At 46.1% G+C, this 12695-nt stretch overlaps 1 protein-coding gene across 1 annotated transcript; it reads left to right on the plus strand.

Moving 5' to 3' along the window:
- The first annotated feature begins 306 nt into the window (after positions 1-306).
- LOC138956506 (putative protein-lysine deacylase ABHD14B) lies at positions 307-8774 on the plus strand. Its single transcript, XM_070327847.1, has 5 exons — positions 307-313; positions 1307-1539; positions 5331-5493; positions 6868-7103; positions 8267-8774. Exons 1-5 carry the CDS (start codon positions 307-309, stop codon positions 8450-8452), a joined length of 825 nt encoding a protein of 274 aa, XP_070183948.1. The 3' UTR covers positions 8453-8774.
- The last annotated feature ends 3921 nt before the right edge of the window (positions 8775-12695 follow it).

Here is a 12695-nt window from a genome sequence, read left to right on the forward strand (position 1 = left end):
TTAATAAACATCCCAATTCTAGATTTGTATTGCTTTAATAAACATCCCAATTCTAGACTTTTATTGCTTTAATAAACATCCCACTTTTAGACTTTTATTGCTTTAATAAACATCCCACTTTTAGACTTTTATTGCTTTAATAAACATCCCACTTTTAGACTTTTATTGCTTTAATAAACATCCCAATTCTAGACTTTTATTGCATTGTGTAGTACATTCCTCTCCCCGCTGAACAAATCTGTTGGAAATAAGGAGGAAGAGGTCACATTCGTACCAAGGGTCATATGGTATGAAGTCCATGTCAAAATGGAAGGTAAGAGTTTGGAACTCCTCAGTGAGTAGTGTCATTCATGTTACAGTTCTTACACACACACACACACACACACACACACACACACACACACACACACACACACACACACACACGCACACACACACACACACACACACACACACACACACACACACACACACACACACACACAACTGTGTAGATGTATCGTACACCTGATATATTACTCAAACAAAATTGAAGTTCACGAAGAAATCGTTTTATTTCTGTTTCATTCAACATCTAGTTTGAATCAGACAACTTGAAACTGGTACAAATATGCAATAAAAAACGCTGGCGCTGGACCCGAGTACTCTTCAGACTGGCTCGCTCCCCCAGTATGAAAGTTTTTGTCTTGTGCACGTGGATTAAAAAAAAAAAATTATTTATTTACTTTACACGATCAAAAAAATTATTAGAGTAAAATAAAACATTAAAACGTTCATAATAAACAAAAGTAAACAAGAATTAAAAAAAATTAAAAATTAAAAAAAAATAGACCGCCCATCGAACCCGGATCACTTTGGCACAGTATGAAAGTTTTTGTCTTGTGCACGTGGATTAAAAAAAAAATTATTTATTTATTTTACACAATGAAAAAAATTATTAGAGTAAAATAAAACATTAAAACGTTCATAATAAACAATAGTAAACAAGAATTAAAAAAAAAAAGACCGCCCATGCCGGGAATCGAACCCGGATCCCTTTGGCCACCAAGCCACCAACTTGAATCACTGACACTGTGTGTCCCTGTCGCTCTCTCTCGTGCTCTCTGTCTCTCTTTCAGTCTCACCGAGACCAAACACTGCATTGTAGTTTCTTTGCCGAGACTAAATCCCCACCCGCTTGGCTTGCAAATCGTCTCGCATGCGATACGCATGCTTTTCTCGTATCGCATGCTTTTCTCGTTTCAACGAGAAAAATTCCGGCCGAAGTGTCAGTTGCGCGTCATAAATCAAATCTTCGTACTCGCAGAAAAATTCCTCCCGAATTCTCTGACAATATGTAACAACCTGGAAAGTATTCTTTACACCATCGTTTACACAGGAAAAAAGATAGCCTTACCAAGTGAACTGCCTCTTACACTGACAGACACCAAGACGTCGAAGGAAATAGACGTGAACAAGCTGCCAGACATCCCGCCCAGTCCAGATATCAACGCCATCGCAATAAAGAAAATAACCATTGATGTCAAAGTCAAGGACAAGGTAAGCTGGCCAGGCCTGATATTTTGTTACCCGGCTGAAAAAATCTTCAGAAAATCAGGCCTTAGGCCTAAAAAAAAAATAGGTGTGGTTACGGTAACCCGACCTACCCTATTTTTAGGGGCCGATCCTATAACTTTTTATTACATTTGTCAACAAACAAACAAACAAAAAAAACAAGTGCAAAAAACGCAATGAAAGCGAAAGCGCCCGTGTCGCACACTTATTTCCCTGTCAAGTACCGTACTTTCCGGGTCATAAGGAGCGACTTTTTTCCTCGAGTTCGGCCCCTGCGTCTTGTATAACGAAGCGCCTAATCCGTGTATGAAATACGAAAAAAATCAAAGAGACCGCTTGAGTACCAGTCAAACAACTTGTGATAATGCATGTTTCAGCTACTAGGTACTGCCCTGCCTTTGATCTGGCCGCACACACAGATTTCCACTCTGTTAAACTCGGTCACTGACCGGTCACTGACCCCGATGCAGTAAGTGTTTCCTCTCTCAGATATGACAGGGGAACCACCTCTCATGGCAAAAACTGGGTCATTGACCCCTGGGAAGAAGGTCGTGTCTTTTAACAAGGCCACCCAGCTATCACAATGCCTTTGGTCACTGACCGGTCACTGACCCCGATGCAGGAAGTGTTTCCTCTCTCAGATATGACAGGGGAACCACCTCTCATGGCAAAAACTGGGTCATTTTGGTGCGCCCTATTGGCCCCCTGCGTCCAATGGGTGACTGGATTACAATTTTTTTTTAAAAAGAAGGGGGTGCGTCTTAGATAACAAAGCGCCTTGTCACCCGGAAAGTACGGTAGGTTTAATTTGTACACATTAGAAAAAAAAGTTAAAAAACAAAAAAGTGATTGCCTACCTTCCTACCCTATTTTTTTGACTCACATGCGAAGCAAAAGTGAGTCTATGTACTCACCCGAGTCGTCCGTCCGTCCGTCCGTCCGTCCGTCCGTCCGGAAAACTTTAACGTTGGATATTTCTTGGACACTATTCAGTCTATCAGTACCAAATTTGGCAAGATGGTGTATGATGACAAGGCCCCAAAAAACATACATAGCATCTTGACCTTGCTTCAAGGTCAAGGTCGCAGGGGCCATAAATGTTGTCTAAAAAACAGCTATTTTTCCCATTTTTCCCATTTTCTCTGAAGTTTTTGAGATTGAATACCTCACCTATATATGATATATAGGGCAAAGTAAGCCCCATCTTTTGATACCAGTTTGGTTTACCTTGCTTCAAGGTCAAGGTCACAGGAGCTCTTCAAAGTTGGATTGTATACATATTTTGAAGTGACCTTGACCCTGAACTATGGAAGATAACTGTTTCAAACTTAAAAATTATGTGGGGCACATGTTATGCTTTCATCATGAGACACATTTGGTCACATATGATCAAGGTCAAGGTCACTTTGACCCTTATGAAATGTGACCAAAATAAGGTAGTGAACCACTAAAAGTGACCATATCTCATGGTAGAAAGAGCCAATAAGCACCATTGTACTTCCTATGTCTTGAATTAACAGCTTTGTGTTGCATGACCTTGGATGACCTTGACCTTGGGTCAAGGTCACATGTATTTTGGTAGGAAAAATGTGTACAGCAGTTCTTAGTGTATGATGTCATTGCTAGGTTTAGTCAAGGTCAAGCATGTGAGTCGTATGGGCTTTGCCCTTCTTGTTTGGCTGTTACCGTAACCACACCTTTTTTTTTTTTGCCTTACTAGGAAGGGGTCTCAGAATGGTCAGTTTACAGACCAGAAAAGCTCAACGAATTAGCTTGGTCTTGAAAGGAAGAGGTGAGGTACTACTACTAACATTGTTTGGGGTGAGGGGGTTGTCCACAACAGGCAGAATTCCACTTCCTGCATTTTCAAAGGTCAAGACATTCTTGAGATCCTCAGATTTTCTTCTTTTGTTTGATGGGGGGGGGGGGGGGATGCTTTGGGGCTTTTTTGTGTGCAGTCTTAAGATTTCGTGCCTGGAAAGGTCCTTTTCCTGAATCCTCTAAATCCGTGGAGAAATTGTAGGGGTATAATTTTATGTGATAGGTTTTCGCTACCGACTTCTCCATCCGTCGATCTCGCAAACTATTCTCAAATGGCTCGTTCCCATACCGCTTGCCATCTTCAAAATGTTTGGGTCACCGAGACAGCGTGCGACTCCTTTTTGGCTCACGTAAGTGTAGCCTATGCGATGCTAACTTTTGTCTGTCTGTGCGTGCGTGCGTGCGTATGTATGTATGTATGTATGTATGTATGTATGTATGTATGTATGTATGTATGTATGTATGTATGTATGTATGTATGTATGTATGTATGTATGTATGTCTGTGGTAGAAACTTTAACATTTGAAGACGTCACATTATGGCGCCGTCGCGATATAACCTTGAATGGTTGAAAACGACGTTAAACACCAAATAATGAAAGAAAGAAAGAAAGAAAGACATTATGGCGTAAGAGGGTTAGACGTCACGCGAAGGAATTACTGAAAATCTCGGTCATTGTTATTTTGAGCGGGCCGAGACTAGTTTTTCTTCGAAATCGGCCATTCAGATCTAGATCTAGTGTCTTGCTTTCTTGCACAGTGTCACCTATGATTACTGTGTGTGTGTGTACTGTGTGTGTGTATGTGTGACGGAGTGATTGAGTTTGTGTTACTGTTTGTCGATTTCTTACGTGAGCCTTGAAGGCTTCGCCTCTTGTTGTTTTTTTATGTAAAGACCACTTTTGTAAGCTAACCAAGACTGACCGGAAATGTCTAACCCAAACCATCTGGAATCAAAAAACAAGAAAGGTAAGTTGTTGGAACGTTTGTTATTGACAAAAATACATTACATTCACAAATATATATCGACCCAACGGTCTTTTAAGTGCACAAACAAACAATTAGTTAGGAAAACTTATCTTGATGGAATTTTCTTTCACCTGCCACGAAACCGCAAGTGAATGAATAATAATGAATGAATGTAGTATTCATTCGCTTGCGGCTTCGTGGCAGAAAATTCCATCAGGTAAGTTTTCGTAACTAATTGTTTGTGTGTGCACTTAAAGGACCGTTGGTTCGATATATTTGTGAATGTAACATTTGTTTTGTCAATAACAAACGTTCCAACAACTTACCTTTCTTGTTTTTTTATTCTGAATTTCGGAACGTTGGCAGTCTCTTTGTGTTTGGATTTCCAAACCATCTGGGTTCAAAAAGGGTGACGCAAAGCCGTTGTTTGTAACTTTGCAGGCTCTTGACTGAACTCGATTGAGTTTTGCAGGAGAAAAAAATAATGTTTTGGAAGCTGTGTGCCGACAAGAAAGCTCGTGTATTTAAAATAGACATCATAATTATGTGCAATAAAAACAAACAAAACGTCAACTGGCTTGCAGGGAGCATTAACCACAGCAGTCAAACAGCACTTCGGAAAGACAACACTGTTGGCCTGTTTCAGACACTGTTGACATGTTCCAGACACTGTTGACCTGTTTCAGACACTGTTGACCTGTTTCAGACACTGTTGACCTGTTTCAGACACTGTTGACCTGTTTCAGACTATGTTGGACTGTTTCAGACACTGTTGACCTGTTTCAGACACTGTTGACCTGTTTCAGACACTGTTGGTCTGTTTCAGACACTGTTGGTCTGTTTCAGACTCTGTTGACCTGTTTTAGACTATGTTGACCTGTTTCAGACTCTGTTGACCTGTTTTAGACTATGTTGACCTGTTTCAGACTCTGTTGACCTGTTTTAGACTATGTTGACCTGTTTCAGACACTGTTGACCTGTTTCAGACACTGAAAATCTACAGCCAGCAGACAGAGCCAGCTGAAAGTGAAAGCCCCACCGTGACAGTTCTCCTGCTGCACGGCCAGGCCTTCACCTCACAGGACTGGATTAGAACGCTGCGGCTGCTGGCATCCTGGGGATACAAGGCTGTTGCCATAGATTTGCCAAGTGAGATAGATAAGAGTTGTGTCACGATCTGTTGCTATAGATTTGCCAGGTGAGATGGATAACAGTTGTGTCACGATCTGTTGCCATAGATTTGCCAGGTGAGATAGATAACAGTTGTGTCACGATCTGTTGCTATAGATTTGCCAGGTGAGATAGATAACAGTTGTGTCACGATCTGTTGCTATAGATTTGCCAGGTGAGATAGATAACAGTTGTGTCACGATCTGTTGCCATAGATTTGCCAGGTGAGATAGATAACAGTTGTGTCACGATCTGTTGCTATAGATTTGCCAGGTGAGATAGATAACAGTTGTGTCATGATCTGTTGCTATAGATTTGCCAGGTGAGATAGATAACAGTTGTGTCACGATCTGTTGCCATAGATTTGCCAGGTGAGATGGATAACAGTTGTGTCATGAACTGTTACCATTGATTTGCCAGGTGAGATAGATAACAGTTGTGTGACGGACGGGGGCTGTGGCGGGGTGGTAAGACGTCGGCCTCAACGGAAGGTCGAGGGTTCGAATCCCGGCCGCGGCCGCTTGGTGGGTTAAGTGTGGAGATTTTTCCGATCTCCCAGGTCAACTTATGTGCAGACCTGCTAGTGGCTTATCCCCTTTCGTGTGTACACGCAAGTACAAGACCAAGTGCGCACGGAAAAGATCCTGTAATCCATGTCAGAGTTCGGTGGGTTATAGAAACACGAAAATACCCAGCATGCTTCCCCAGAAAGCGGCGTATGGCTGCTTAAATGGCGGTGTAAAAACGGTTATACACGTAAAATCCCATACGTGCAAAAACACGAGTGTACGTGGGAGTTTCAACCCACGAACGCAGAAGAAGAAGTTGTGTCACGACCTGTTGCCATAGATTTGCCAGGTGAGATAGATAACAGTTGTGTCACGATCTGTTGCCATAGATTTGCCAGGTGAGATAGATAACAGTTGTGTCACAGAGCTGTTGCCATAGACTTGCCAGGTGAGATAGATAACAGTTGTGTCACAGAGCTGTTGCCATAGACTTGCCAGGTGAGATAGATAACAGTTGTGTCACGGAGCTGTTGCCATAGACTTGCCAGGTAAGATAGATAACAGTTGTGTCACATAGCTGTTGCTATAGATTTTTCAGGCAAGAAAGATAGCAGTTGTGTCACAGAGCTATTGCCATAGTTAATCCACCTGTGCAATGCATATTTGATGCAAGATGAAAACCATTTTGACTGGTTAGAGCACACATTTTTGGTAAAGTTATGGAGAAAGTAAGTATGCACTTGGTACCCCACATGTGGTTTTTGTTACTGCTGTATCTTGACTTAATTGAACAAAATCTTGTTCAAACCAAACACATCACACCCACTTTTCTTTTCTTTTTTAGGTTTTGGCAAAAGTAAGGATGAATCACTTGGTGTCGCCTCCGAAGAGGAGTTCATGACTGCCCTCGTTGGGACGCTGGGATCAGCCCCAGTCATCGTCAGCCCCTCCATGAGCGGCAATTTCTCCTTGCCGTACCTCTTCTCCGACCGTAGCGACAGCGCGCAGCGAGCCGCAGCCTTCATTCCCGTCGCCCCTGTCATGACCGACAAGTTCAAGGCCAACTACCCTAAGAGTCTGGTATGGATTTGTTTTCTATCTTCTGTGTGTGTGACCATAGCAACAGCATGCAGTGAGCCACCCCATTCATCCGTGTGGCCCCTATGATGACTCACAAGTTCAAGTCTAACAGGCCTAAGAGTCAGGTAGGGGCCTGTTGGTTTTTTTGCGGGGGGGGGGGGGGAGGGTAATTGCTCCTCTTACTGAAACAAGAGCATGCAGCATGCCACTGCCTTTATTTTTGTCAACCCTCTCATGATTGAGAAGTTCAGCTACCCTAAGAGTCAGGTATGGGTTCATTTGAGGTGTGGAGGGGAGGGTGCATGTAGGTTATAACACATGTTGTAGCGACAGCTCAAAGAATGATGCAATCACCTTCATTTTTTGTTGCCTCATAAACATGAGTGCAAAGTGCAAGGCCACCCAGGAAGGAAAGGGGGGGGGGTCCTCTGCACCTGCCTGTGTGTTGACAATAATGGTTTTAAAGTGTCTGTGTTTGGATAACGATTATCTGACTATGCTTTGTGATTCAGAAAATCACCCTTTTATGACCTTCAGAAATCTGAGAAAATCAGCTAGGAGGGAGTTTTAAATAGATGTAAATTTACAGAAGTTAAAAACAGAACATCTGAAAAACAAGAACAAGAACAAGAATTTATTTTGCCATTTAGTATAACAGACATTGGAATTTGGGGTGTAAAGGGTCTTGAAAGGGGGTAAATCTTAAATTTGGGGGTCTTAAAGAAGGGTTCCACTCTCCTGATAGATTCCCTGCCTTGGGTGTTACAGGTGTCAACACTGTTAGATTCCCTGCCTTGGGTGTTACAGGTGTCAACACTGATAGATTCCCTGCCTTGGGTGTTACAGGTGTCAACACTGATAGATTCCCTGCCTTGGGTGTTACAGGTGTCAACACTGATAGATTCCCTGCCTTGGGTGTTACAGGTGTCAACACTGATAGATTCCCTGTCTTGGGTGTTACAGGTGTCAACACTGATAGATTCCCTGCCTTGGGTGTTACAGGTGTCAACACTGATAGATTCCCTGCCTTGGGTGTTACAGGTGCCAACACTGATAGATTCCCTGCCTTGGGTGTTACAGGTGTCAACACTGATAGATTCCCTGCCTTGGGTGTTACAGGTGCCAACACTGATAGTGTAGATTCCCTGCCTTGGGTGTTACAGGTGCCAACACTGATAGTGTATGGAACCCAGGACACTCTTCTTGGCACAAGGAGCAGAGAGGATCTCCAGGCGCTGCCCAAAGCTCAGATCGCCCCCATCCCTGGAGCAGGACATGCGTGCTACAAGGACAAGCCCGACCTCTTCCACAAGGTGCTGCATCACTTCTTGACCAGTCTGACCAAATGATCCGAGCTGGACATGCGTGCTACAAGGACAAGCCCGACTTCTTCCACAAGGTGCTGCATCACTTCTTGACCAGTCTGACCAAATGATCCGAGCTGGACATGCGTGCTACAAGGACAAGCCCGACCTCTTCCACAAGGTTCTGTATCACTTCTTGACCAGTCTGACCAAATGATCCGAGCTGGACATGCGTGCTACAAGGACAAGCCCGACTTCTTCCACAAGGTGCTGCATCACTTCTTGACCAGTCTGACCAAATGATCCCACACTCTGGTTAGCATGGCTGTTTGGCTGCTTTGGGTTGGAGGTTTGTGTGTGTGTGTGGGGGGGGAGTGAGTATATATATGTGTGTGTGTGTGTGTGTGTGTGTGTGTGTGTGCAGGTGTGTGTGTCGGGTAGGGACATGTGTGTTGGGTGCATGGGGGGTGTGTCGGGTGGGGACATGTGTGTGTGTCGGGTAGGGACATGTGTGTTGGGTGCATGGGGGGTGTGTCGGGTGGGGACATGTGTGTGTGTCGGGTAGGGACATGAGTGTTGGGTGCATGGGGACATGTGGGTGTGTCGGGTGGGGACATGTGTGTGTGTGTGTCGGGTGGGGACATGTGTGTGTGTGTGTGTCGGGTAGGGACATGTGTGTTGGGTGCATGGGGACATGTGGGTGTGTCGGGTGGGGACATGTGGGTGTTTCGGGTGGGGACATGTGGGTGTGTGTGTGTGTGGGGACATGTGGGTGTGTGTGTCGGGTGGGGACGTGTGGGTGTGTGTCGGGTGGGGACGTGTGGGTGTGTGTGTCGGGTGGGGACGTGTAGGTGTGTGTGTCGGGTGGGGACATGTGGGTGTGTGTCGGGTGGGGACGTGTGGGTGTGTGTGTCGGGTGGGGACGTGTGGGTGTGTGTGTCGGGTGGGGACATGTGGGTGTGTGTCGGGTGGGGACGTGTGGGTGTGTGTGTCGGGTGGGGACATGTGGGTGTGTGTCGGGTGGGGACGTGTAGGTGTGTGTGTCGGGTGGGGACATGTGGGTGTGTGTCGGGTGGGGACGTGTGGGTGTGTGTGTCGGGTGGGGACATGTGGGTGTGTGTGTCGGGTGGGGACGTGTGGGTGTGTGTGTCGGGTGGGGACATGTGGGTGTGTGTGTCGGGTGGGGACGTGTGGGTGTGTGTGTCAGGTGGGGACGTGTGGGTGTGTGTGTCGGGTGGGGACGTGTGGGTGTGTGTGTCGGGTGGGGACGTGTGGGTGTGTGTGTCAGGTGGGGACGTGTGGGTGTGTGTGTCAGGTGGGGACATGTGGGTGTGGGTGTCGGGTGGGGACGTGTGGGTGTGTGTGTCTGGTGGGGACGTGTGGGTGTGTGTGTCTGGTGGGGACGTGTGGGTGTGTGTGTCGGGTGGGGACGTGTGGGTGTGTGTGTCGGGTGGGGACGTGTGGGTGTGTGTGTCTGGTGGGGACGTGTGGGTGTGTGTGTCGGGTGGGGACATGTGGGTGTGTGTCGGGTGGGGACATGTGGGTGTGTGTGTCGGGTGGGGACATGTGGGTGTGTGTCGGGTGGGGACATGTGGGTGGGTGTCGGGTGGGGACATGTGGGTGTGTCGGGTGGGGACATGTGGGTGTGTGTCGGGTGGGGACATGTGGGTGTGTGTGTCGGGTGGGGACGTGTGGGTGTGTGTGTCGGGTGGGGACGTGTGGGTGTGTGTGTCGGGTGGGGACGTGTGGGTGTGTGTGTCGGGTTGGGACGTGTGGGTGTGTGTGCCGTCGGGTGGGGACATGTGGGTGTGTGTGTCGGGTGGGGACGTGTGGGTGTGTGTGTCGGGTGGGGACATGTGGGTGTGTGTGTCGGGTGGGGACGTGTGGGTGTGTGTGTCAGGTGGGGACGTGTGGGTGTGTGTGTCGGGTGGGGACGTGTGGGTGTGTGTGTCGGGTGGGGACGTGTGGGTGTGTGTGTCAGGTGGGGACGTGTGGGTGTGTGTGTCAGGTGGGGACATGTGGGTGTGGGTGTCGGGTGGGGACGTGTGGGTGTGTGTGTCTGGTGGGGACGTGTGGGTGTGGGTGTCGGGTGGGGACGTGTGGGTGTGTGTGTCTGGTGGGGACGTGTGGGTGTGTGTGTCGGGTGGGGACATGTGGGTGTGTGTCGGGTGGGGACATGTGGGTGTGTGTGTCGGGTGGGGACATGTGGGTGTGTGTCGGGTGGGGACATGTGGGTGGGTGTCGGGTGGGGACATGTGGGTGTGTCGGGTGGGGACATGTGGGTGTGTGTCGGGTGGGGACATGTGGGTGTGTGTGTCGGGTGGGGACGTGTGGGTGTGTGTGTCGGGTGGGGACGTGTGGGTGTGTGTGTCGGGTGGGGACGTGTGGGTGTGTGTGTCGGGTTGGGACGTGTGGGTGTGTGTGCCGTCGGGTGGGGACATGTGGGTGTGTGTGTCGGGTGGGGACGTGTGGGTGTGTGTTTCGGGTGGGGACATGTGGGTGTGTGTGTCGGGTGGGGACGTGTGGGTGTGCAGGGAGGGAAAGGAGGGTGGGTGTGTTTAAAGGCGAGGTGTGCGCGCCTTCGTGTGCGAGGCTGGTACTAGAAATTGTTCATACGAAATGACACAGGTTACAAGCGATAACGCGCAAAAATACTGGTTTATTACTCTACATCTGATTACTAGATATCAGTATTGCATATTATGATACAGTATTGCGTATTGCGGTAAAAAAAAACTAAGCAGAAAGAAAAAGAGAAAAGACAACAAATTATTAGACATGGCAAAGGTATCCAAAATGCATAAACAAAACGCAAGAAACAATAACAAACACAAAACAGGCAAAAACAAACAAACACAAAAAAATTACAATAACCAAACACTCGTTGATTAATCCTTTGACTTTTAAGAAAGGATTACGTTCCTTACGTTAAAAACAATAAACACCAAGAATACTCAAGAAACTTAGCATAAATACGTTACAAACCAAAATGGCTACGTTACGGAAAATACAAATACATTTCGGCCTTAGCTATAAATGAGTTTATGATAAAGCGAAAGCAACCTGCAAGTGAGCCGTTTGAGAAGGGCTTAAGCAAACAAACGACTGACAACCAAAATGATATGTATACACCTCTGGAGACCTCATCTTGCAGCCAGACACGTGTGAAGGAAGATCCTGCAGTCTGCTGAGCCAGACGATGGTTCCACCAAGGATGATTACTATCTGAATCCCATTGATAGTCCTGCTAAACCCTCATGCTCACAGGGCGACTAATACTAGCATCCGGTCTTCTTCTTGTTGTCGTTCGCTGTTAGATCGTCAGTCCGGACTGCAGGGCGAAACGTGCTGTCCTCTCCAAGTCCTCTTTGGGGCCGTATAGCTTCTTTTGTAGCGCTGTCTCCTCTGGCCAGGTGGTGTCCCTCAGAGCACTGTGGTATGGACAAGCCTGCAGGATGTGCTCTGCTGTCTGATTCTTGCCACACGGACATAGGGGGGAGGGAACTAGCTTCAGCTTTGTGGCCATATGATGGCAGGCACTGATGTTGTTTCTCACCAGGGTCAGAATGCCCCCTTTGAAATCCGGTCTAAATAAGGCAGCAACTCCAAGTATTGCCCTACCAAGGATGATTCAGCATTCACTGGGCAAGAACATTTTGAGCTATTGCGAGTGTGTCTGTTGAAACATGAAATATATCATGTGTTTTTTATTTGCTTTGACAGATTTGTAATATTTTATCTCACGTTGTTTTTGGTTGTTTTGTTTTTTCATCTTTTTAAAAACAATTTTTCTAGATTATCTTATATAACTATAAGTGGTCGTTGTCTATGAATCTCTTAATGCTTGTATATTATTTCTTGCGAGAAAACTTTTTATATGTAAAATGTTAAATTTTAATGTCTAATGTAAAGCGCCATGAGACTGCCATTTGGCGGTGAACAGCGCTATAAAAGAATGTTTTATTGTTATTATTATTATTAATACAGCGTTTTTGAGACATGTAATGTTGTTGGTTACTTAAGTTTTACGTCCTCACAGGAACTAGAGCCTATTAGGGACATGAAGTGATTATATGCTAAAAGTAATGTTGTGTTTCTGTAGTTCATTACATTTATTTTTGTCACTTTCTTGAGGTCATTGACATAATCTTCCTTTTTGTGGAAATGCTATTGTCAGCAATCTGTCAGTGATATAGCAGCAGGAGGGTAATATATTTTTTGTACAACCCATCACCCAGTACATTTGCTGTATATTGTTACATACTTTAAAGTGTAAGTAAACAGACAT

The sequence above is a fragment of the Littorina saxatilis genome, unplaced genomic scaffold (assembly GCF_037325665.1).
Source record: "Littorina saxatilis isolate snail1 unplaced genomic scaffold, US_GU_Lsax_2.0 scaffold_452, whole genome shotgun sequence".
Classification (NCBI taxonomy): Eukaryota; Metazoa; Mollusca; class Gastropoda; order Littorinimorpha; family Littorinidae; genus Littorina; species Littorina saxatilis.

Excerpts from the sequence above, each read along its gene's own strand:
- LOC138956506 (XM_070327847.1), top strand. Across the intron at positions 5,494-6,867 it reads TGTTGCCATAGATTTGCCAA|GTTTTGGCAAAAGTAAGGAT; the intron begins GTGAGATAGATA and ends TTTCTTTTTTAG. Across the intron at positions 7,104-8,266 it reads CCAACTACCCTAAGAGTCTG|GTGCCAACACTGATAGTGTA; the intron begins GTATGGATTTGT and ends TGGGTGTTACAG.